Source organism: Ictalurus furcatus, chromosome 26, assembly GCF_023375685.1.
Source record: "Ictalurus furcatus strain D&B chromosome 26, Billie_1.0, whole genome shotgun sequence".
Taxonomy (NCBI): domain Eukaryota; kingdom Metazoa; phylum Chordata; class Actinopteri; order Siluriformes; family Ictaluridae; genus Ictalurus; species Ictalurus furcatus.
In genome coordinates, this window is record NC_071280.1 from 3,151,185 (window position 1) to 3,177,330 (window position 26,146).

General features: G+C 39.8%; 2 protein-coding genes and 1 pseudogene across 2 annotated transcripts; 1 reads left to right on the top strand and 2 right to left on the bottom strand.

The window, feature by feature from the left end:
* Positions 1 to 252: 252 nt before the first annotated feature.
* LOC128601733 (tripartite motif-containing protein 16-like) lies at positions 253 to 26,103 on the bottom strand (annotated as a pseudogene).
* Positions 7,302 to 14,288, top strand: LOC128601730 (E3 ubiquitin/ISG15 ligase TRIM25-like). The gene is made up of 6 exons (XM_053615062.1): positions 7,302 to 7,988; positions 8,354 to 8,449; positions 8,594 to 8,827; positions 9,129 to 9,300; positions 9,535 to 9,594; positions 12,874 to 14,288. The coding sequence occupies exons 1-6, from the start codon at positions 7,389 to 7,391 to the stop codon at positions 13,398 to 13,400; spliced, it is 1,689 nt and encodes a 562-aa protein (XP_053471037.1). The 5' UTR covers positions 7,302 to 7,388; the 3' UTR covers positions 13,401 to 14,288.
* On the bottom strand, positions 16,819 to 21,442 carry LOC128601739 (tripartite motif-containing protein 16-like). The gene is made up of 6 exons (XM_053615074.1): positions 20,843 to 21,442; positions 20,623 to 20,718; positions 20,243 to 20,476; positions 18,214 to 18,373; positions 17,923 to 17,982; positions 16,819 to 17,800 (listed from the first exon to the last, which is right to left on the bottom strand). The coding sequence occupies exons 1-6, from the start codon at positions 21,440 to 21,442 to the stop codon at positions 17,271 to 17,273; spliced, it is 1,680 nt and encodes a 559-aa protein (XP_053471049.1). The 3' UTR covers positions 16,819 to 17,270.
* Positions 26,104 to 26,146: the final 43 nt, after the last annotated feature.

Genomic DNA, 26,146 nt, shown 5'->3' on the forward strand with positions numbered 1-26,146 from the left:
ATTTATCAAAATAAACTATTAAATCATATGTAAAGATTGCCATGTAGTTCACTACAGAAAGGGCTCATACATAAAATATACCATTATTTAAAGCCCAATAGCAGTTGAAGGGAGTGATGTACAGTCATGAAGCCAACTGTAAAGTGTTCATCTAGGTGTCAGGTATGATGCACACCTTTTAGATTTTTGATATTTATTAAAATGAGCTATTAAATCACATTTAAATTAGACATGAATTTCACTGCAGAAAGGGCTCATACACAAAATATAGCATAATTTAAAGCTCAATAGCATTTGAAGGGAATGACAACCAACTGTAAAGTGTTCATCTAGGTGTCAGGTATGACGCACACCTTTTAGATTTTTGATATTTAACAAAATAAGCTATTAAATCATATGTAAATTAGATATGAATTTCACTACAGAATGGGGTCATACACAAAACAGCCATATTTAAATGTGTCCTGTCTCCACCGTTGTATTGCTATTGGTTGTTTCCATCATGTGTCCTTATTGCTCGCACCTGTTTTCAGTTTAACCTTTGATTAGGTTGTATATTTAAACCCCTGTGTGTCTTTGTCCTGTGCAAAGTAAAGTTCAGCATTTATCCGTCTCTATGTACCAAGCTGTTCTTGTCCGTGTTGTTATATCCTGGTTCCCGATCCCATTCTGTTCACTGGTGGTGTATTTTGGATTACACCTGTTATTGCTATTCGCTGATTGCCGGACCTGTGCCTGTGTACTGTTTGCTGAATTTGATTCATATTTTGGATTTGTCTGCCTGCCCTTTAATACAATGCCAGTAAATGTTAAAACACTGGGTTTAGACATGTGGTTTTATTCTTATGTACTATTCATAATGTAATTGATGTGTTTACTTGAGATTACATGTAATCCCATAGTGGGTACTCAGATAATGTGAAATGTGTGTGATGAATGTGTAAAGGCGAGTTGCAAGGTCCAGATAAATAATGTTGCTGTATGATGAAATGCAAAGATGTTGCTAGTTAATTTTATTTATGAATTCTGTCAGCAGTAATTAGATTAAAATGCTGAAATTCAATTGCCTAATATTTTATTGGTGGTCAGATTCATAGTATTAACATAGTTAGCTAGCATAAATGCTACATAAAGCACCCTGACACATTCCCCTTCTTTATTACGATTTTATATGTTCATTAATTATTACGACTGTAACCAGAACTGTGATGTTGGACAGATATCGGAGAACTGGAGCTATCTCAGGATAGAGAGGTGTCACCTGAATAGAAAGATAAGCAGAGTGATGTCTCTTCTCATTGATTTTTAAAAAAAAATATAATTATTCTTATTGTGAATCAAATACATTGTAGATTAAAAAAAAATTCAAAAAGGAGATCTTTTAATAATCTGGTGTCATTAACTCATTTTCCCTTTAATATTGTACAATAATAATATACAGTAGCTACAGTATTATCTCTGGTAAACCCTAGATTTTCTCAGCACACAGCGGGGAAACTATACTAGTAGGAACGCACTAACTGCATATAGAATAAAATTAGTTCATACATTAACATATTTGTGTACTACTCTTCTTGAATATATTTCACCTATTCTACAATTTAACACTTTGACCAGTACAAGATGAGCGAGTGATCTGATTAATAGTTTTATTATTGAGCATCAGACAGATGATGGTTTTGATTTCAGGTGAAGAACACCAGCCTCACAATCAGATGTTTTAGATTAAACAAATCAAATAAATCCACTTTATTGGCCTCCACTCCACAAACTGCTTGTGTTAAAGAAAGATCACATGGAAGTGGATCACAAAAAGCCTGAGTATATACATAAGTACTGTTGTAGGGTCATTATCATCATTCACTAACATTAGTTGTTATTAGATGGAGTCTCTGTATCAGGAGGTTAAAATAGTTACACTCAGTGGAGTTAGTTGTGCTCAGGACTAAACACATCCTTGGGTCATATAATTTTTATAACAGAACATTTTACATGTTCACACCTTGTCAAGTCTAATTCTTTCTAAATTAGTGAATTCACTTCCACAATCTACCATCAAACAGTCTTCCCATAATAATAACATTGCTATTAAAATCCTTTGTGACAGTTCCACTAAAAATGATTAAAATTGCATGTTAATAAAAGGAGAGAAAAAAATACACCTTACATCTTATTAATCCTGATTCACTTTTCTTTTCCTTCTTTTTCTTCACTGCCCTAAAACAATTATTCAGTAAAGGCATTGGGATCATTTCCCTAATTTAGATCACTGTAATTTAACTTCATGGTGTTTTTACTTCATTAAGCTGATGTGGTGCTCGATCTGGAGTAGAGTCTCTCCTCTGTTTAAAGGTTTAAAGGTTTCATTTCAAATCATTTCATTTAGAACTTGAAACACATGAAATACCAGTCGGCTGATGTTTTCATTATTTCAAATCAAGTTTATGGATCATTTAAACAATTTGTTGGGACATATGAACAAAATGGAATAAGAATTACAATAACAATACAATATACATGAGTGGGGAGAGACAGAGAGAGAGAAAATGTGGACATACACAAGACAAAGTATTTTACTGTGCTGATATTTTTAAGATTTGAAGCCAAGGGTGCAATTTGGACTGGAGAACTGGGTTACTACTAGTGTTTTAACATTTACTGTTTTAATGTTAAAGCTTTATCACAATGAAGGAACACAGGAAATGAGCAGGAATTTTTCACCTACTGTTATTTTGGGTCACACAACCTCACAATTCCATAAAGCCCAAACCCAGCATATAGAGGCTGAGTGAATGTGGTTTGGAGTCTGTGGAGGAGTTTCATCGTGTCAGAGATGCTGTAGAAGGACAGACTTCCTGCACTGTGATCCACATACACTCCTATTCTGGACGATGATGAAACTCCGAGATCAGTCTCAATGTTGTGATAGAAAGAGAGAGAAGAAGAAGAAGAACACCGCAGACTCCAGGACTGATTGTTGCGTCCAAACCAACACTCATTACCCCGTCCTTTCCTCCTGATGTCTTTATATGAGACTGAAATTTCCACATCAGCACCGCTCCACTCCACCTCCCAGTAACAGCGTCCACACACACTCTCCCTACACAACACCTGCCACAAGGAGTCAAATCTCTCTGGATGTTCAGAGTACTGTTGCTCTCTCTCACTGAATGTCACCGTTCTACTCATCTCAGACAGAATGAGGTTACGATGTGCCGTGTTGGGATCCAGAGTCAGATAACAGAAATCTAAAATAAAAGAGAAAAACAAACTGAACAATGTGAACATGTTGGGTTTAATTCTCAGAATATATTTAGGTGTGTCTCTGTGGTGTGTGCGTATGTGGTGTGAGTGTATTGTGTTTGTGGTTGCATGTGTGCGTGTGTGTGCATGTGCCTGTGTATGCTGTGCGTGTGTGCCGTGTGCGTGTGTGGTGTGTGTGTGGGGTGTGTGTGACGTATGTGTGGCATGTGTTTGTGTGTGTGATGTGTGTGTGTGTGGTGTGTGTGTGCTGTGTGTGTGGCATATGTGATGTGGTGAGTGTGGCTGCGTGTGTATGGGTATGTGTGCGCTGTGCGTGTGCGTGTGTGTGTGCGTGCGTGTGGTGTGCGTGTGTATGAGTGTGTGTGTGTGTGTGTGTGTGTGTGTGTGTGTTAGACGTACATGTCAGAAAGTCCTCTGCTCTGTGGCTCTGATGGTGAAATGATCTGAACTGCTGCAGCTGTGGAGAGAAAAATGGAAATGAAGACAAAAAGCATCATCAGGTTGTAAAAGATGGAAACAGTTGAAAGTGATACAGTCAGTTTATTCATTTTAAATCAGTATTTTAGTTAAACGTGTCAGGTGAGTAAACTGTCTGCAGAAAAGAAAGAGGAGCAGTGCTAAGAAAGAACACTTCACAGAGCGAGTAAAGACGTCCATCATGGCGTTTCTCCAGCAGGAACAGCTCCTCTTACCATGTGGAGGGATTTTGTTGAATTCCTCCTCACAGAATTCCTCGAGTCTCTTCTTCAGATCTGAGAGAGAATTCCTCACTCCATCAAATGAGAGATTTTGATGGACAGTGATGCTGGATGTGTGGAACTCTGGTCTGTCTAATGGAGGAAACCGACGTCCAGAAGCTAAAACCTACAGAAAGCAAATGAAACTTCAAACAAAGATAAACAGCACGCACAAACAAAGTGTTTTGGAAAGTAAAAGAAAAGAAGAAGGATTTTGTAGCACAGTGTTGCATCTCTCAGTTCGTCTTTTTGCAGAATTCATGATTTTTTAAAGTGGTCATATTTACATCCATCAGTGTTCTGTCACTACATTACCCAGCATGCATTACACAAACACACCATATATTTTATTGTTGCTTTAACGAGAGGTGTTTTAGAGAGTGTGTGAGGAACAACTGGCTCTGTAGATCAGACAGTGAGTGTTACCTGGAGGAAGTGGATGTGATCGTGTGTGTGTGAATGCTGCTCCAGCTCAGTGACTCTCCTCTGAAGATCAGTGATTTCCTGCTCCAGTTGCTCCAGGAGTCGTTCAGCTCGACTCAGTTCAGCCTTCTCCTGAGCTCTGATCAGCTCCGTCACCTCCGAGCGCTTTTTCTCCATGGAGCTGATCATCTCAGTAAAGATAATCTCACTGTCCTCCACTGCTGTCTGAGCACGGGACTGTTAGGACACACACACACACACACACACACACACACACACACACACACTTCCCTCTGTTACTGGGACTCTGGATGACTGGTTGTTCATGTTGTGTGTGTAAATATATATATATATATATATATATATACATGTGTGTGTGTGTGTGTGTGTGTGTGTGTGTGTGTGTGTGTTTTGTCAGCCTTTAAACCTCTGGCAAATATGTCCTCCAAAAAGGTAAGTTCAGTACCAAATCAAGTTATATGGTTGACAGTGGTAGTTTGAGAAAAAACAGGTAAAATCTGGAAATGTACTGAAAAACGTAATTTATTAAATTATTTGCAGAAACACCAGTACAGTAGCTTGATGACATCCAAAGACCGTAAGAGCAGTACAATACAATTTGGGCCAGAGTGTAAAGGGGACAAAAGAAGGTAGCAAACAAAGAAATGATCAGTTCAAATGAGATGGTCAGCATTGCTGATAGTGACAGCCTTAATCACAACCAGCACTTTGAGGAGGAAAAAATGCATCTTGGCATGTTTTCAGATCCAGCCCTGTCAGGTTCTGAGAGCGAACAAGATATTACACCCACTTGAGCACTTGTGTATATAGCCACAATTTGCACTGCACTCTTTGTCTCACGTTTGTCTTTCTTTACCTTTGTCTCTGTTGCCATGTTTTGGTTCTTTGGTTTTTGTTTAGTCTCTGCCACAGTGTTTTGCCTCTATGTCATAGTGTCTTTGTGTATTTTGTTTTGTTGTTTATTAAACTTTAAAAATCTGTGCTTGCATCCAACTCAACCTCCATTTCGTGAAAGAATGTAAGACCATGAACCTTGATGCAGCAGAATTTTTCAGGGTCCAAGAGGCCCTGTACGTAAGGGAAAAGTCGAAGATGGAGCCTTCCAACCAGGTGGGAACCATCTCCCACCCTCCCTCACCCACTGTGGATCTCGTCCAGCATGCCAGGTTTTATGGAGATACTAGAGATCCTGATCCTCTCTGCTCTCCGGACCTGCCTGATCCGTTTCGGATGTCCTACCTCTGGATGGAGCTCTCATCTACTTCAATTCCAGATTGCTGGGACTATGGCTGCTTCTAAGGCCAAACAGACTTCATATAAATCCATAATGAACTTTTTCACACTATCTGTTGTTACCCAGATGAGGATGGGTTCCCTTCTGAGTCTGGTTCCTCTCAAGGTTTCTTCCTCTTAACACCTTAGGGAGTTTTTCCTTGCCACCGTCTTCACGCAGTGACTTGCTCAGTTGGGATAAATTCACACCTTTAATATCTATATACTGTGTTGATATTTCTGTAAAGCTGCTTTGGGACAATGTCTATTGTAAAAATCGCTATAAAAGAAACTGAATTCAAGAATTCAAAATTCCTCCTTCCTGTTCCACGAAGGGCATCGTTCCCCCCTCGTGCTTTGTGGAGAGCATTGTTCCTCCCTCTGGCCTTGCGGAGAACCTCGCTCCCCTCTCTGGCCTTGCGGAAATCTTGGAGCTTCCCGCTGACCTCGCTCCCCCCGTGGAGAGTGGCACTCGCCCCTCTAGTGTAATGGGGAATGTTGCTTCCTCCTCAGGCTCCGCCGTGAGCTTTGTTCCTCCCGCTGGCTGTGCAGTAGCCATCACTCCATATTCAAGCCAGGCCGGGGATATCATGTCATCTCTTTATGGTGCAGAAGAGACAGCTCTACACCTGAACCTCAGAGAGCATGGCCAGTTCATGCCTGAAACCGACGTCACGACCAAACAAGTTCTGCCTTCCTGTCTTGCTGAGGACGTCGCTCTGATTTCCTGTCCTGCTGAGGACATTTTGCCCAGAGGGCCAGGACCGCCAGAATGAGGGAGTGTATTTTGGCACTCTGGGAGGTGCGCCCTTGGGGGGGTGGGGGGGTGGGGTGGGGTTCTGTCATGAAATCAGAGAAGGAGTTCTGAACTACAGTTCCCAGCAGCCACTGCATCACAGTCACATAACCACCTGCACCTGAATCACGTTCTTGTTAATTGAGCACTTGTGTATATAGCCACAGTTTTCACTGCACTCTTTGTCTCATGTTTGTCTTTCTTTACTTTTGTCTCTGTTGCTATGTATTGTTTGTAGGTGTATGTTTAGTCTTTGCCACAGTGTTTTTCCTCTATGCTATTTTGTATTTTGCTTAGTTCTTGATTAAACTTTAATAATCTGCACTTGCATCCGATTCAGTGAGTGACAATCACAAATCTCTGAGGAAAAAAACACACTGGTGTAGGCGAGCAGTGGAGCAGCAGCAGAGAAAGATAAAGTAGTTCAGCACTTACGGATGTTCACGGGTGAGAAGTCGAGTAAAAGCAATGTTAGGGTTTAGTTTCGTACCTGTGTGTTCTCACATATAAAGAACTGAGTTATGGATATGAGTTTGATCCCAGTGGGAATTAGTGTATAGGTGTGAGTGTGTCTCTGCAGGGTGGTGGGGTGTCAGTGCAGGGGGTCTGAGTTAAATAATCCTAATAAGTCTAGCTACATGGGTTATATTTATGCACGGATGCGAGAAGAAATGTTTCACAGAGAAATATTCATAACCTCTCTGTGTTTGGGCTCCTCCTCTGTCTCTCTCTCTCTCACACACACACACACACACACACACACACACACACACACACACACACACACACACACACACAGAGAACCAGGAAGTAACTCCTCATTTCAGAGAAAACAAAATTCATCTCTCTTTCTCTCAGCGTGTGAGTTCAGGAAAATGGCTGAGGCCAGTATTTCAGCAGATCACTTTTCAGTAGATCAGTTCAGCTGTCCAGTGTGTCTGGATCTCCTGAAGGATCCGGTGGCTATCCCCTGTGGTCACAGTTACTGTAAAGTGTGTATTAATGGCTGCTGGGATCAGGAGGATCAGAAGGGAGTCTACAGCTGTCCTCAGTGCAGAGACACTTTCACTCCGAGGCCTGTTCTACGCAGAAACAACATGCTGGCTGAAGTGGTGGAGAAACTGAAGAAGACTGAAGTCCAAGCTGCTTCTCCTGCTCACTGTTATGCTGGACCTGGAGATGTGGAGTGTGATTTCTGCACCGGGAGGAAACGCAAAGCCGTCAAGTCCTGTCTGATGTGTCTGGCTTCTTTTTGTGAAACTCATCTTAAACCTCATCTAGAAGTTTCTGCTTTGAAAAAGCACACATTAATCAAAGCCTCCTCAAAACTCCAAGAGAAGATCTGCTCTCAACATGACAAACTGATTGAGATCTACTGTCGTACTGACCAAAGGTGTATTTGTTCTTTGTGCATGTTGGAGAATCACAAAGGACACGATGCTGTATCACTTTCAGCAGAGAGAACTAAGAAACTGGTGAGAACTAGAAATCTTTTCAGAATGAATTCATCTGAATTATTTTTCTTATCTAGAATCAGCTGCTTTAGTCAGTTATCAGATTTAAATTGTGATTGTAATGGTTCAGTTCATCAGAATGATTTTAAAATGGTGTATTACATTTCAATGTGTTGTGTTTACACAAGTGTTAAATGAATTTGTTCTCCTCACCCAGCGTTAGTCATAATCACGACAGAGCAGTCAGTGAACTTTGGAGCAGCTGAACACCAGTTTTACAACTTAAACAATTCCACACAAGACTGTGAACTTTAACCATGTAGCTGCCGTTAATATTCACCCACACATCATTTATAACCAGCTGAATATAAGTGATTTGTGCTCAGAGTGAGTTAAAGGAGCAGCAGATGAAATCCCAGCAGAGAATCCAGGAGAAGCAGAAGAAGGTGCAAGAGCTGAAACAGACTGTGAACACGATTAAGGTGAGCAGTGAGCAGAGACTGAGCTGCTCCTAGAAACACACACAACATGAACAACCAGTCATCCAGAGTCCCAGTAACAGAGGGAAATGTGTGTGTGTGTGTGTGTGTGTGTGTGTGTGTGTGTGTGTGTGTGTGTCCTAACAGTCCCGTGCTCAGACAACAGTGGAGGACAGTGAGATTATCTTTACTGAGATGATCAGCTCCATGGAGAAAAAACGCTCGGAGGTGACGGAGCTGATCAGAGCTCAGGAGAAGGCTGAACTGAGTCGAGCTGAACGACTCCTGGAGCAACTGGAGCAGGAGATCACTGATCTTCAGAGGAGAGTCACTGAGCTGGAGCAGCTTTCACACACACACGATCACATCCACTTCCTCCAGGTAACACTCACTGTGTGATCTACAGAGCCAGTTGTTCCTCACACACTCTCTAAAACACCTCTCGTTAAAGCAACAATAAAATATATGGTGTATTTCTGTAATGCATGCTGGGTAAAGTAGTGACAGAACACTGATGGATGTAAATATGACCACTTCATGAAAAATCATGAATTCTGCACAAAGACAAATTGAGAGATGCAACACTGTGCTACAAAATCCTTCTTCTTTTCTTTTACTTTCCAAATCACTTTGTTTGTGCGTGCTGTTTATCTTTGTTTGAAGTTTAATTTGCTTTCTGTAGACTTTAGCTTCTGGACGTCGGTCTCCTCCATTAGACAGACCAGAGTTTGACACATCCAGCATCACTGTCCATCAAAATCTCTCATTTGATGGATTGAGGAATTCTCTCTCAGATCTGAAGAAGAGACTCGAGGAATTCTTTGAGGAGGAATTCAACAAAATCCCTCCACATGGTAAGAGGAGCTGTTCCTGCTGGAGAAACACCACGATGGACGTCTTTACTCGCTCTGTGAAGTGTTATTTATTAGCACTGCTCCTGCTTTCTTTTCTGCAGACAGTTTACTCACCTGACACGTTTAACTAAAATACTGATTTAAAATGAATAAACTGACTATCACTTTCAACTGTTTCCATCTTTTACAACCTGATGGTGCTTTTTGTCTTCCTTTCCATTTTTCTCTACACAGCTACAGCAGTTCAGATCATTTCACCATCAGAGCCACAGAGCAGAGAAGACTTTCTGAAATGTACGTCTAACACACACAGACACACACACACACACACACACACACACACACACACACACACCAGATACAGAGACACACACATAAACACACACAAACCCACACACAGACACACACACCACATAGGCACACCACCACACACACACGCCACACACACCACATACAACACACACACACACACACACACACACCACATACCAGAAAAGTAACTGGTTTTCATGTTGTAATGGGGACATCACTAGATAGCTAATTTGCATACACACAGATCAGTTTATATAACAACAAGGGGACATGGCTTTAAAAAAAACAAAGTTGTGAACTTAACTTTATAATAATTTATACAAAATTACATACAAATTCTGTCCTATTTACAAGGCTGTCTGTAATGTAGATATGATGTGAATTTTCTCTATTTGAAGGTTTATGCTTCTCATGAAATTCTAATGAAGAATTGTTCTTAATTGTTTATACCAAGAACTCTTAATGTTACTTTCACTTATTGCATATTTCACAAATAAGGCTATCAAAAAATGAAAAAACCCTGTCTATTCAACATTATAAAGACAACTTGAGTCTTGAGCTTCTTTACTGTAAAAGTCAACAATTTTTTGCCCATTAAAGCGCACAACTACTAAGCTCACATGTGCCATGAATGAACATTGATGCATTTAGAGTACTGCAAAGCTGTTAAGCACACTTCTTATTTGTACGTGTTAGTTGAAAGTACAAACTAAAAATTACATCAACAGCCAAAAGTAAATAAATATGCTCAGTAACAATGAACACTGTGAACATTCTATAATTAAGCAATCTTGACTAGCTTTTACTTCATAATTAACCACTTACAAACAAATTGCTTTAAAGTATTAGAAGCATCAATAATAATTTCAACAACCTAAATACCATCAGTCTGCTGATGAAGTTTGACTCTTACAATCACCTTACATGTTTTACACTGCACATTAATTAGCACAGATAATGTTTCCAGAAACAGTATGCTGTGGAAATAGACATAGAATTTGACACTTTGCCAGTCTCTATCTTTAAGAGCTAAAGGCTCAGATCTAATGCAGTTTTCACAGTCCAACTTCCATGGGACACGACATGACACGATGAAGGTCTTCATATATGTCTCGCCACTGCATGGACCTCATTTACTTCCCAAGCCTTCCTCATTTTCAGAGTGGATGTTTTACCGAAATATAAGAATAAACATTAGTTACATAGCAAACACACACCCTTACACCCAACAGTAATTATTTTCTGGCATCTTACAGACTGGAACTTACATTTCAAGTCTCAAGAATTAAAACTCTGACTGCTATTTGTGCATATGTACCAAATAGTAACTAAGAGTACTCAGTCTTCTTGTAGAAGATGCAGTAGGGAACCTACTCAGTCTCAGCTGATGCTTATGTTTTAAATTATGGAGGGGTGTGATTGAAAGGCAGGATTAAAAGTGGCAGCAAACTACACAATTCTGATATTTATGATCCAGAAAAGGTGTAGACTGTGATGGTTGTGGTTTCTCCTGGCCATTGCTCTCAGCAGTGTCCTGCTCCCTAATATGAAAATTTAATAGACATTTGCAAAATTTTGTGCAATCTAAAAGAGGAATATGCAACAGAAAGCAAATATGCTGTTCAATACAACAAAAACATTTATTATTTCACTATAGAAATTAAGTTTATGATTTCATGGTTAGATATGGGATACTTTGGTAAACTTTGGGATAATTACGATGCATTCAGACACACACATTGTTTTGTAGTTAATGCTTAAACATGGCAGTAAAATAGCTGAAGCAGACTAGATAAACAATAATTTGGGTAATTTTACTGTCAATACACAAGCACAACATTTGTGCAACAAAAATGAATAACAAACTAATAACTGGAACTAATGAGCTGGGCTTGGTCCAGACTACTGTCCACCCTGTCTTTGATTTCACAGGCTTTAAACTCAAGTCGCTCAGATCGATATTTATTTAGGAAGCCCGACACCGCTATTTATAACCTAACTATCTGTTATGTGGTGAAGCTAGTTAAAGAAGTCGGTATAACACCAAACATTCACATGACATGCCAACTACTGAAGCCGATTTAATATATTAGCTTTATTTTATTAACTTTTTGTACTTACTAATGTGCTAGATTGGTTAAGGTGTGTGCTAACGCTGGCTAGTAAAGTCCGCTAGCATAACAATTACTTTAGTATTGCAATTAAATTATAAATAAGGTCTTAAAGCACAGAAATAAAATTACAAACTTATAAACTGCAAAAAAAAAAAAAACAAAACCCCAAAACTTACCTTTCCTTGTATTTGGTCTTGTTGCAGCAGTAGAATTCCTCATTAGGGCAATGGAAAGCAGCTAGTGCTATTAGCCTGTGGCAGCCAGGGCAGATGGGAATTGTAGTTCTATTCCTACTTCCTGTGTGTTGTTTACGAACTATTAGTGCAGTCAAAAAACTACACTCCACCATAACCCGACTTAGGGATTTCGTTTTCCTATTTAGAGATTTTAAAAAAGCGTAATTTGACACACAAGCTGTGCGAAAATTTAAAGATTGAAACTTTAATTACTATTAGGACATTATAACTATTTGGAATACATGATAACTATCTAACTGTCTGACTAATGTTTAGCTTATGCTAACAATATAGCCTTCTAACAGTCTTATTAGGCTTTTAACTTACCAGTCATTTTCTGTTTATTTTAACTTATAATCAAATATCAATATTAATGCCTAATTGAACAAAACTTTAAACATCTTATCTCTTTGTTTTAAGGCTTTTTAATCCGCTAATAGGTAATAAAGGTAATGCGCATGTGCAGATTACCCACAGTCCTTTACTAAGTAGGTGGTACCATAATTTGCATAAATTAGACTTGCAGAGTGTGTGAAGCAGTTGACCAAGCCCAGCCCCAAAGAAATACTGGTTCCAGACTAAAGGGGGTAACATAGAGCAAACTGTTCACACACACAAACTGTCCAGTTATAGGGCAAAGTTAAAACTTCGTTTCAATGCATCACCCTTGTCAGGACATGGATTTTTGTCATAATGTTTTTGGTCCCCACGAGGTTGCTGTGTAAACATGATGATGTCCCCATAAAGTGATAATTACAAACAGACACGCGCACACACACACAAACACACACACACACACACACACACACACACACACACACACAGCTGTCTCACTCTTCACATAAATATATTCTGTGAATGAAACCCAACATTGTTCACATTGTTCAGTTAGTTTTTCTCTTTTATTTTAGATTTTTGTTATCTGACTCTGGATCCCAACACGGCACATCATAACCTCATTCTCTCTGAGATGAACAGAACGGTGACAAACAGTGGGAGAGAGCAGCAGTACTCTGATCATCCAGAGAGATTTGACTCCTTGTGTCAGGTGTTGTGTAAGGAGAGTGTGTGTGGACGCTGTTACTGGGAGGTGGAGTGGAGCGGTGCTGATGTGTCCATCTCGGTCTCATATAAAGAGATCAGGAGGAAAGGACGGGGTAAAGAGTGTGGGTTAGGACGCAACAATCAGTCCTGGAGTCTGCGGTGTTCTTCATCTCTCTATTTCTATCACAACAACATTAAAACTGAGCTCAGAGTTCCATCACCCTCCAGAATAGGAGTGTATGTGGATCACAGTGCAGGAAGCCTGTCCTTCTACAGCGTCTCTGACACGATGAGACTCCTCCACAGAGTCCACACCACATTCACTCAGCCTCTATATGCTGGGTTTAGGCTCTACTGGTTTGGTTCTACTGTGAGATTGTGTGATCCAAAATAAAGTGTGTAGTGTTTTATGTAAAATTCCTGCACGTTGACACATTGTTGCAGTCATCTGTCTTACTAGCACACAATCCAGCTGCACAAAAACAGCCATTTTAATGTATTAATTAAAACAGATTTTACAATAATTAAAAAGGAGATGTTAAAAATTAACTGTCAGAAAAGAAACTAGTAAAATTGAAGAAGAAAATGATCAAATGATATCTCGTGACCTTAGGATTATAAATTTATATCTGTTTGTTTCATAGTAAGCAACCTCCCATTAAATAACTAATAAACAGTAATAAAGCCAGTACAGAACATTTTAAACCTGTTAAGGTCACACTATATAAAAATAAAATATAATCTTTTGAAGGAATTTTATTTTTCTGGTTGTATTCGAAGATGTAAAGTATACATTCATTCTGATTAAAATCTGAAGTTGTTTCTAAACCCTGAAATTTCATTGTAAAACATTTAACACTATTTAAAATCCATTAGAACATACAGTACATGCTTGGTTAAGGCTGCCTATGTTGTGTTCATCCCATATTCAGCCTGGATGATGACTGGCCGGCAGATAGAACCTCATAAATCCAAGTTTATCTGTGGGTTTGGAATTTGTATTTAAATATTACAATTAAAGCTCAAAAATAATTTTTGGCTTCATTTTTTAAGCCAAATCACTTTCAACGTATATTTTCAAATTATTTCATCTATTATTTCAACTACAGTGTCTTAAATGTGGTGTTTGAGACATATCTTTTACTGTTCTAATATATTGTGTGTGTGTGTGGATAATGATGATAAATATGTCTCTGTTAACTGTATCTGTCTGTGGTCTGACTCCTGATTTGGAATTTTGAACATGATTGTTCATTTTCAATAAAATAAAGCAATAAATCCATTACAGTTCTCTATTCTGATTGGTCAGAAGGTGTTGATTAGTTTTCTATAACAGCAGCTCTGACAGTAGTGCAGGATTATATTAATGAGCTCGTTCTAATACGTTATCATTTCTATAGTAACAGCTCATTCACAGGGACTTGTACGTTCCACATAAACAGATTAAAAATGTGTTTAATTGTTGATATGGTGACGTTTTCTTAACTTAAGGAGATGTTTAACGTTTATGGAAGGAGTCTCCACTGTCAGCGGTTTGTAACAGTCAGAGGTAAAGCTGTAACTTTAAGTTTTCTGACATCTTCAGGACAGAGGAGTTTAAGATTTGTGGTTTCTCAGTAAACTGACAAGCCATGTTTATTCTGTATTGATATCCTGTTTATCATCTTGCCTTTTGTGTTAGCATTACTACCAGATTTCTTTCTTCTGCCTTTCAGGAGATTCATTTCAGGATGTTAACAATGTTAAAATTACACAAAGGTAAAATGTCACGTGTCAGTGTGGGTTTCCTCCTGGTTCTCCAGTGTTCTCCTACTTCTCAAAGTTTCATCTAAAGACTGATTGAGGCGACTCATTAGGGCTTTCATATAAGATCTCTTATCTTAAACATATTAATCTACCAATTTCATTTCCATCTAAACAATCTGTTAATGAGCAAGAATTCTTCATCTACCCATAATAATGTTATTGATAATACATCATGTGAGGAATAAAACAAGATGAGGCATGCTGTTCCAGGAAAATAATCTGTGATGAGGTGGTGTGATGTGGCCCAACACAAAGCGGATTAGTTTCCACTAACAGCACATCATGAAGTGTTCAGGCAGTCATTAAGCGCTGGAACACTCATACTGAATGAAATGGAGATAAACAATGCAAAATAAATAAAATTAGGTTTTCATTCGACTCAGCCTTGTATAATAAAAATGTATTTATTTAGATTCATATTCACACTCATCACTAAATTCCAAATGGACAGAATTAGGAAAATATTTCAGCAGTACAATGAAGTGCAGATTCCAGTTAAATATTTCTGCGTTATTTACATCATTAATGATCACAATGTGGTAGTTTTTAGTGTTTGTAGTAAGACACAGTCCTGCTGTAAATCCTCTTGTGTGTCTTTTAGTGAAGATACAGAATTGATGTTAAAAGGCTACAACTCGATTATATTCGCCTATTATACAATTCTATCTGGCGTTCCGATTTTAAAATATGATTTAACTACACACACTTCATGGAAAGAAAGAAAACAGGGAAAACGGAAAGCAAAGGAAATAGAAAAAGAAAAGAAACAAAATGAAACCCTTCAAATGGCACTTGTGACCGACAAGTGACTTGTGAACGACACGTCACTAACGAACAGCGTTATATATTCTATTAAAATACAGAAATCTATCTCTGCCCACATTTATCATTTAAAGTTCACGTCTAGGCTGCACTAAAACCTAATTCACTTTAAACAATTTCTTTATTTCACACTGACCATTTACTTCTAAATTTAAGGGAAATAAAAATAATATAACATTAAATATAAATACATATATATATATTCTATATTTTGTTGGTGGTTTGTGCCATCTGGACAAGTTCTATTTGTCTAATAAGCAAGTGAGCAGATAAAAAAAATTACAGTGGGCCATGAAAACTTTGAGAAGGACATTCAAGAGGTATGTACTGTTCATATCACTCATATCACACCTATTACAGCAGTCCGATGTCAGGATTTTTCACTATTATGAACACTCAAAACCTTACCTGCTTGATCATCCATATCCACATTACTAATGACTGTTTAAACAAATATAATTGTGCAAATATCTTATGAAAGCACCAACTGTATACCTAACAAGGTATTCAGTCAGACCTTCAATTCAATTTGGTTTTATTTGTATAGCTCATTTAACAATGGACATTGTCACAAAGCAGCTTCACAGAAATATATAAATTCAGGATATAGATTTTAAATGTATAAATTTATCCCTAATGAGCAAGCCAGAGGTGATGGTGGTGAGGAAAAACTCCCTGAGATGATATGAGGAAGAAACCTTGAGAGGTACCAGACTCAAAAGGGAACCCGTCCTCATCTGGGTAACACCGGATAGTGCGATTGTAAGTCATTCCACTTCTATAACTGTGTACTTCATGGTCAAATAATGCAGTTGTGCAACCAGGAACATTCATTACAGTTTTCACATGAAAACTTCTCCACTGTTCACTGATGGAGACTCAAATCCAAAACTGGTCATGGTAATTGCCGCCCTAAAGCTATCATAGCAATTGCAGTCCTAAGTCATCATAGCATAACTGTTCATATGAACTGAGGTCCAAAGACATCTTCATGGATTTTAAGTGGTACCATCCTCAGTCAGCTCAATGATCTTCAGGCTGTCCGTGTGGGGTCATCCTCAGCAGACATATTCTGATACTTAATTTTGTCCATATTGCCCAGGCCTAGCATTATCTCTTATTACAACAGTAATAATATTATTTTGTTCTGTACTATACAATATGTTCCCTTTCAAAGGGAACTCAACGTTGCGTTTAGCATAACAGTATGGGAGCGTCCTTGTGCGTGCGACCGGTATCTGAAGCTTAGGTAAAATCATGCCTCTATTTATAGGCCTGCCATGATCAGGTGATGTGGCATTTAAGCACGTCGCGTGATATAAATATGACACCTGTGAACCGCGCCATCAGCCTTATTATCTTCAGTGAGACTGCATGTAGTTGTTTGTGTAAAGAAACAAAAGACACTTAATTTCCTCTCTATCTTTTCTCAAATTATCAGAACTTTTCTATCCCTTTAAAAAAAAGAGAAGAAATAAATGGAATGAGCGAGAGAGAAAAATATGAGTGAAAGAATTCAGGAAGTGTGTTAGAGTTAGCGTTGTTGACTGAGCACCTCTGCTTGCACTGCAAGGGTGCGAGGGGGAAATCCATGACAGGAACAAAGAGGAAATGAGCAGGAATTTATCATCTACTGTTATTTTGGGTCACACAACCTCACAGCTGAGTATGAACCAAGCCTAAACCCAGCATATAGAGGCTGAGTGAATGTGGTGTGGACTCTGTGGAGGAGCTTCATCGTGTCAGAGACGCTGTAGAAGGACAGACTTCCTGCACTGTGATCCACATACACTCCTATTCTGGAGGATGATGGACCTCTGATCTCAGTCTCAATGTCATTGTGATAGAAAGAGAGAGAAGAAGAAGAACAGCACAGACTCCAGGACTGACTGTTGCATCCAAACTCACACTCTTTACCCCGTCCTTTCCTCCTGATCTCTTTATATGAGACTGAAATATAGACACCTCTATCACCACTCCACTCCGCCTCCCAGTAACAGCATCCACACACACTCTCCTTACACAACACCTGCCTAATGATGCTGAATCTCTCTGGATGATCAAAGTATAACTGCTCTCTCTCACTGCGTGTCACTGCTCTGTTCTTCTCAGACAGATGGAGGAAATGATTTGCTGTGTTGGGATCCAGAGTCAAATAACAGAAATCTAACATAAAAGATAAAAACAAAACAGAAAAAAGTGATCAGGTTTGTTATATGTTTGCTGTGTGTGTGTGTGTGTGTGTGTGTCTGTGTATGTCTGTGTATGTCTGTGTGTGTGTACTGTACATTTCAGAAAATCTTCTCTGCTCTTTGGCTCTGAGGGTGAAATCTTCTGAACTGCTGCAGCTTGGAGACAAAATGGAAATTAAGACAAAAATGAATCATCAGCTTCTGTAAAAGATGGAAACAGTTTAAAGTGATACAGTGGATGTGTTCATTTTAAATCAGTGTTTAAGTTAAAAGTATTAGTCATTTCTGTGCATCTTATGAATATTTCCTGAGCAAGTAAAGACTTCATGGTGTTTCTCCATCAGGAACAGCTCTTCCTGCACTGTGATCCACGTACACTTCTCTTACCATGTGGAGGGATTTTGTTGAATTCCTCCTCGCAGAATTCCTTGAATTGCTTTTTCAGATCTGATAGAGAATTCCTCATGCCATCAAATGAGAGATGTTGATGGACAGTTATGCTGGGTGAATCCTCAAGTCCAGAAGAGACACAGAGAGACCAGAAACTCTACAGAGAAAAAAACCCCCACAAGCTTACATTGACAATATTTTGATCTACTCTCCCTCCCCTGAAACCCATGTTTGCCATGTCCTCCAAGTCCTGAAACGTCTACTACAGAATCAAAAATGTGAATTCAGTGTTGAGGGGTAATCATGGACCAAGCCAAGGTGTTTGCTATTACTGAGAGGCCCACATCCAAAACAGTGAAGAAACTACAAAGATTTCCAAGTTTCACAATTTTTTGCAGACAGTTCATCTGGTGCTTCAGCTCAATAGCCCACCCGTGACCATTTCTCCTCAGGAAACGGGCCAAACATTTGGTATGGAACGATGCAGCCACGTAAGCATTTGCCAAACTTAAGAACACCTTCCCCACAGCCCCAATCCTGAAACATTCAGATGTATTACAACCCTTCATGGTTAAGGTAGATGCCTCTGAGACAAGTGTGGGAGCAGTGTTCTCACAGAGATCTGATGACAAGCACAAATGCCACACTATGGCATTCTTTACCAGGAAGTTTCCCCCTGCAGAATGGAACTATGACATAGAGAACAGAGAATAGGCATTAAGCTGGCACTAGAAAAGTGGTGTCATTGGTTTTATCATTGCTATAAACCTCAGGTTACCACCCACAGAGCAACAGGTGGGTGGAGAGGGCCAATCAGGACATTGGACATTTCTAACGACTTTCTGTGCACAGAACCAGGAGGATTGGGCTCAGTTCCTGCCTTGGGCTGAGTATGCCCAGAACTCTTTCAGGCATTCAGCAAACACAATTAAGACTATTCTAATGTGTGCTTGGTTACCAACCTCCCCATTCCCCTGGAATGCTTACACACCAATGCCCCAGCTGTTGATAGATGGTTCAAACGGAGCGAACAGGTGTGGGAAAGCACACATCTCCAATGGCTAGAATGAGCAGCAATCACCAACAAGGAACATGCAGACCATCATTGAGGCAAATTGTCATACTACCAACCCAGAGATCAAGTCTGGTTAGCCACAAAGGACCTCAGGAACACTCAAGGATGCAAGAAATTGAACCCTAGATACATTTGCTGTTACAAGATCTTGAAACAGGTCAATGAGGTCACATACAAACTCGACCTACCACACCACCCCAGACTAGCAACTTTCTTCCTCGTTTCATGTTGAAGCCCCTTGTACAAGAGTTCAACCTCTCCAGACTAGTACTCAGTAGAAGCACATTTTGCTGCAATAACAGCTTTAAGTCTGTTGGGAGTTCCGACCAGCATGGCACAATGTTCAGTAGTGATTCACACCCATAATTCCTGGTAAATTTGCTACAGGAGATTCAGGATGGTTGTTTGTTTGTTGACTACAATGGTCAAACAGTGCCACAGATTCCAGTGGAATTGAGATCTGGACTTTTTACTGAAGTTTTGAGTTTTTTATACAAGTAGCATTTTTCAGTTGCTGTTTTATTCTTACTGAGCAGTAGTTAATTTTGACTTGAATATTTACGAGTTCATGTGAATATTCTCATGAGAACAAGAGATTGCAATAAAAATACGGACTAGGGAGAATATAGGGAGAATATATGAATTTATCGTTTGTTATTCAGCAATATTTTATAAATTCCAGGGGAGTTGAATACACTTGCAAGCCACTGTATGAATGAAGAATATGGAGAGCATTGAAATAAATCTAACAGGAGTCTACCATATTGCCAATATACTGTTGCATGAATAGTGCATTTACAGCCAAAACACAAAATTCAGTCTGACATATTGTGGTTACATTAAACTGTCAGACAGTGGTGCTGGACCTAATACTGCTCCTGGCTCAAACTGATATCATAAAGAAAAAATGTGAGAAAAAGCAACCTTTGTAAATCTGACAGTGAGTGTTACCTGGAGGAAGTGGATGTGATCGTGCGTGTGTGAAAGCTGCTCTAGCTCAGTGACTCTCCTCTGAAGATCAGTGATCTCCTGCTCCAGTTGCTCCAGGAGTCGTTCAGCTCGACTCAGTTCAGCCTTCTCCTGAGCTCTGATCAGCTCCGTCACCTCCGAGCGCTTTTTCTCCATGGAGCTGATCATCTCAGTAAAGATCCTTTCATTGTCCTCCACTGCTGTCTGAGCACGGGACTGTTAGGACACACACACACACACACACACACACACACACACACATACACACACACACACTTCCCTCTGTTACTGTGACTCTGGATGACTGGTTGTTCATGTTGTGTGTGTTTCTAGGAGCAGCTCTGTCTCTGCTCACTGCTCACCTTAATCGTGTTCACAGTCTGTTTCAGCTCCTGCACCTTCTTCTGCTTCTCCTGGATTCTCTGCTGGGATTTCATCTGCTCCTCCTTTAACTCACTCTGAGGACAAATCACTTATATTCAGCTGTTTATGATTTAAATCTGATAACTGACCAAAGCAGCTGATTCTAGATAAGAAAAATAATTCAGATGAATTCATTCTGAAAAGATTTCTAGTTCTCACCTGTTTCTCAGTTCTCTCTGCTGAAAGTGATACAGCGTCATGTCCTTTGTGATTATCCAACATGCACAAAGAACAAATACACCTTTGGTCAGTGCGACAGTAGATCTCGATCGGTTTGTCATGTTGAGAGCAGATCTTCTCTTGGAGCTTTGAGGAGGCTTCAATTAATGTGTGTTTTTTTAAAGCAGAAACTTCTAGATGAGGTTTCAGATGAGTTTCACAAAAGGAGGTCAGACACATCAGACAGGACTTGACGGCTTTACGTTTCCTTCCGGTGCAGAAATCACACTCCACATCTCCAGGTCCAGCGTAACAGTGAGCAGGAGAAGCAGCTTGGACTTCAGTCTTTTTCAGTTTCTCCACCACTTTAACCAGCATGTTGTTTCTGCGTATAACGGGCCTTGGAGTGAAAGTGTCTCTGCACTGAGGACAGCTGTAGACCCCCTTCTGATCCTCCTGATCCCAGCAGCCACTAATACACACCTTACAGAAACTGTGACCACAGGGGATAGTCACCGGATCCTTCAGGAGATCCAGACACACTGGACAACTGAACTGATCTACTGAAAAGTGATCTACTGAAATACTGGCCTCAGCCATTTTCATCCACTCACACACTGAGAAAGAGTGAGAGAGTGGTACTCAGAGATCAGACTTGTTTTCTCTGAAATCAATAGATGTGGTTTCCTGTTTGTGTGTGTGCTTGTGTGAGACAGAGAGCATGGAGAGCAAGTCTGAGAGTGAGTGAGAGAGAAAAAGAGAACAGGAAGCCCTGTTCTATATTCATGTCAAATATGTTCTATAGAAAGCTGCTGTTGTTAACATGTCCGTCATCATCGTTGTAAATTTATAAAAAACTTACACATTTATTTTCAGTACTTAAGATCACACACTCAAGCAAAGCAAATAACTCAAAACTTGCAAGCTGAAAACATTATTGCAGTGTATGTTTTACATACTTCTAGGGCTGTTGCTTTTATAGAGAGAAACAAAAAAATATGGAAAAACTGCAGAATAGTGTAAGGAGACGTTTCTTTGCAACAGTCAGATGTAATGTGAAGTTTTCCGACACAGGAAAGTCTTCAATTCGGTGGTGTTTATGCTTCACGTGACTACAAATCTTTAAATCTTTTCTTAAAATGCAGTAAGTGGAAAGAGGAAAAGTGAAGAGATATAATGAATGTGGTATCCAACCACCTGCAGTGTAAGTCATTCCCACTTGCTGGTCTCCGATCTGAAGATATATGCTGTACATAACTACAAAACTACATATACAAAAAATCCGTACGTTTACATGGACAGCAATAATCCGATATTAACCCGATTAAGACGATACTCTGATTAAGAAACTAGTATGTAAACAGCGATTACTAATTACCTTAATCCGACTACAATCATACTCGAAGTAAGCACAAATCGAATAAGATATTTGGAGTATTCCTATTTTAGTCCCATTATCAACTTGCATTACAGACATGTACACACCTTAATCACACTATTAATGTCGTGTTGGAGTTTTCACCGCATTTTGCGACAGGACAGGTACACACGGCAGTGCTCAACCATTTGACAGCAAACAATACACGAAATACATGTATTTCGGCTGCTATATAGTAGGTAAGTATGTGGTTTCGGATACATCCCACGGCTTCAAGCAGTCATCTATTTGCAAGCATGACAAATAATTAACTGTAATTGAAGCTTTCGTAAAATTAAAAATTAAACAGCGTGGCGTGGGAAAGTAACGACGTGTGCCATTAATCAATTTACAGTATCTCACAAAAGTGAGTACACCCCTCACATTTTTGTAAATATTTGATTATATCTTTTCATGTGACAACACTGAAGAAATGATACTTTGCTGAAATGTAAAGTAGTGAGTGTACAGCTTGTGTAACAGTGTAAATTTGCTGTCCCCTCAAAATAACTCAACACACAGCCATTAATGTCTAAACCGCTGGCAACAAAAGTGAGTACACCCCTAAGTGAAAATGTCCAAATTGGGCCCAGTTAGCCATTTTCCCTCCCCGGTGTCATGTGACTTGTTAGTTTTACAAGGTCTCAGGTGTGAATGGGGAGCAGGTGTGTTAAATTTGGTATCATCGCTCTCACACTCCCTCATACTGGTCACTGGAACTTCAACATGGCACCTCATGGCAAAGATCTCTCTGAGGATCTGAAAAAAAGAATTGTTGCTCTACATAAAGATGGCCTAGGCTATAAGAAGATTGCCAAGACACTGACACTGAGCTGCAGCACGGTGGCCAAGACCATACAGCGGTTTAACTGGACAGGTTCCGCTCAGAACAGGCATCGCCATGGTCCACCAAAGAAGTCGAGTGCACGTGCTCAGCGTCATATCCAGAGGTTGTCTTTGGGAGATAGACGTATGAGTGCTGCCAGCATTGCTGCAGAGGTTGAATGGGTGGGGGGTCAGCCAGTCAGTGTTCAGACCATATGCTGTACAATGCATAACTGCATCTTGTGAATATTTCCTTAGTGAGTAAAGACATCCATCATGGTGTTTCTCCAGCAGGAACAGCTCGTCTTACCATTTTACATACACACATACACACATACACACACACACACACACACACACACACAGATATTTACATGAATGTATATAATTTGCTTATTCAATAATTATATGCATATCACATACATGTAACACATACATTTGTGTATATGTGGGTATATGTGTGTAAATGTGTGTGTGTGTGTATGTGTGTGTGTGTCTGTGTGTGTATTTGTGTGTATGTGTCTGTGTGTGTGTGTGTGTGTGTGTGTGTGTGTGTGTGTATTAGACGTACATGTCAGAAAGTCTTCTCTGCTCTGTGGCTCTGATGGTGAAATGATCTGAACTGCTGCAGCTGTGGAGAGAAAAATGGAAATGAAGACAAAAAGCATCATCAGGTTGTAAAAGATGGAAACAGTTGAAAGTGATACAGTCAGTTTATTCATTTTAAATCAGTATTTTAGTTAAACGTGTCAGGTGAGTAAACTGTCTGCAGAAAAGAAAGCAGGAGCAGTGCTAAGAAATAACACTTCACAGAGCGAGTAAAGACGTCCATCATGGTGTTTCTCCAGCAGGAACAGCTCCTCTTACCATGTGGAGGGATTTTGTTGAATTCCTCGTCACAGAATTCCTCGAGTCTCTTCTTCAGATCTGAGAGCGAATTCCTCACTCCATCAAATGAGAGATTTTGATGGACAGTGATGCTGGATGTGTGAAACTCTGGTCTGTCTAATGGAGCAAACTGACGTCCAGAAGCTAAAGCCTACAGAAAGCAAATGAAACTTCAAACAAAGATAAACAGCACGCACAAACAAAGTGTTTTGGAAAGTAAAAGAAAAGAAAGAAGGATTTTGTAGCACAGTGTTGCATCTCTCAGTTCGTCTTTTTGCAGAATTTATGATTTTTTAAAGTGGTCATATTTACATCCATCAGTGTTCTGTCACTACTTTACCCAGCATGCATTACACAAACACACCATATATTTTACTGTTGCTTTAATGAGAGGTATTTTAGAGAGTGTGTGAGGAACAACTGGCTCTGTAGATCAGACAGTGAGTGTTACCTGGAGGAAGTGGATGTGATCTTGTGTGTGTGAAAGCTGCTCGAGCTCAGTGACTCTCCTCTGAAGATCAGTGATCTCCTGCTCCAGTTGCTCCAGGAGTCATTCAGCTCGACTCAGTTCAGCCTTCTCCTGAGCTCTGATCAGCTCCTTCACCTCCGAGCGCTTTTTCTCCATGAAGCTGATCATCTCAGTAAAGATAATCTCACTGTCCTCCACTGCTGTCTGAGCTGTTAGGACACACACACACACACACACACACACACACACACACAAACTGCTGTCTGAGCACGGGATTGTTAGGATGCACACACACACATACACACCTCTGTTACTGTGACTCTGGAAGACTGTTTGTTCATGTTGTGTGTGTTTCTAGGAGCAGCTCTGTCTCTGCTCACTGCTCACCTTAATCGTGTTCACAGTCTGTTTCAACTCCTGCACCTTCTTCTGCTTCTCCTGGATTCTCTGCTGGGATTTCATCTGCTCCTCCTTTACTCACTCTGAGCACAAATCACTTATATTCAGCTGGTTATAAATGATGTGTGGGTGAATATTAATGGCATCTAAACGGTTAAAGTTTACAGTCTTGTGTGGAATTCTTTAAGTTGCTCCAAAGTTCACTGACTGCTCTGATGTGATTATGACTAACGCTGGGTGAGGAGGACAAATTCATTTAACACTTGTGTAAACACAACACACTGAAATGTAATACACCATTTTAAAATCATTCTGATGAACTGAACCATTACAATCACAATTTAAATCTGATAACTGACTAAAGCAGCTGATTCTAGATAAGAAAAATAATTCAGATGAATTTGTTCTGAAAAGATTTCTAGTTCTCACCTGGTTCTCAGTTCTCTCTGCTGAAAGTGATACAGCGTCGTGACCTTTGTGATTATCCAACATGCACAAAGAACAAATACACATTTGGTCAGTGCGACAGTAGATCTCGATCAGTTTGTCATGTTGAGAGCAGATCTTCTCTTGGAGCTTTGAGGAGGCTTTGATTAAGGTGTGCTTTTTCAGACCAGGAAGTTCAGCATGAGGTTTCAGATGAGTTTCACAAAAGGAGGTCAGACACATCAGACAGGACTTGATGGCTTTGTGTTTCCTCCCAGTGCAGAAATCACACTCCACATCTCCAGGTCCAGCGTAACAGTGAGCAGGAGAAGCAGCTTGGACTTCAGTCTTCTTCAGTTTCTCCACCACTTCAGCCAGCATGTTGTTTCTGCGTAGAACAGGCCTCGGAGTGAAAGTGTCTCTGCACTGAGGACAGCTGTAGACTCCCTTCTCATCCTCCTGATCCCAGAAGCCATTAATACACACCTTACAGAAACTGTGACCACAGGGGATAGCCACCGGATCCTTCAGGAGATCCAGACACACTGGACAACTGAACTGATCCTGATCTACTGAAATGTTGGCCTCTGCCATTTCCTGAACTCACAGAGAGAGAGATAGAGAGAGAGAGAGAGAGAGAGAGAGAGAGAGAGAGAGAGAGCCTTCTTTGCTGATATTTACCAAGAGTGCCAATAATAGTGCATGGAACTGTATATATCTATGGCTATACCTGATTTCAAATGAAAACATGAAAACTTAGATGGCCATGTAACAATTTGAAACTAACAAATCAGTAGTATAGAATATAGTATAGAATATAAAGTGCAATCAATGTGTAACTACAAGGTTTACTAATGTTTGGATATGTTAATAAAGTATA

Coding starts and splice junctions, on each gene's coding strand:
- LOC128601730 (XM_053615062.1), top strand. CDS start 7,389: ATGGCTGAGGCCAGTATTTCAGCAGATCACTTTTCAGTAGATCAGTTC. Junction 7,989..8,353: donor CAGAGAGAACTAAGAAACTG/GTGAGAACTAGA, acceptor ATTTGTGCTCAG/AGTGAGTTAAAGGAGCAGCA. Junction 9,301..9,534: donor CAACAAAATCCCTCCACATG/GTAAGAGGAGCT, acceptor TTCTCTACACAG/CTACAGCAGTTCAGATCATT.
- LOC128601739 (XM_053615074.1), bottom strand. CDS start 21,442: ATGGCTGAGGCCAGTATTTCAGTAGATCACTTTTCAGTAGATCAGTTC. Junction 20,719..20,842: donor CAGAGAGAACTGAGAAACAG/GTGAGAACTAGA, acceptor ATTTGTCCTCAG/AGTGAGTTAAAGGAGGAGCA. Junction 17,983..18,213: donor CAACAAAATCCCTCCACATG/GTAAGAGAAGTG, acceptor TTTGTCTCCAAG/CTGCAGCAGTTCAGAAGATT.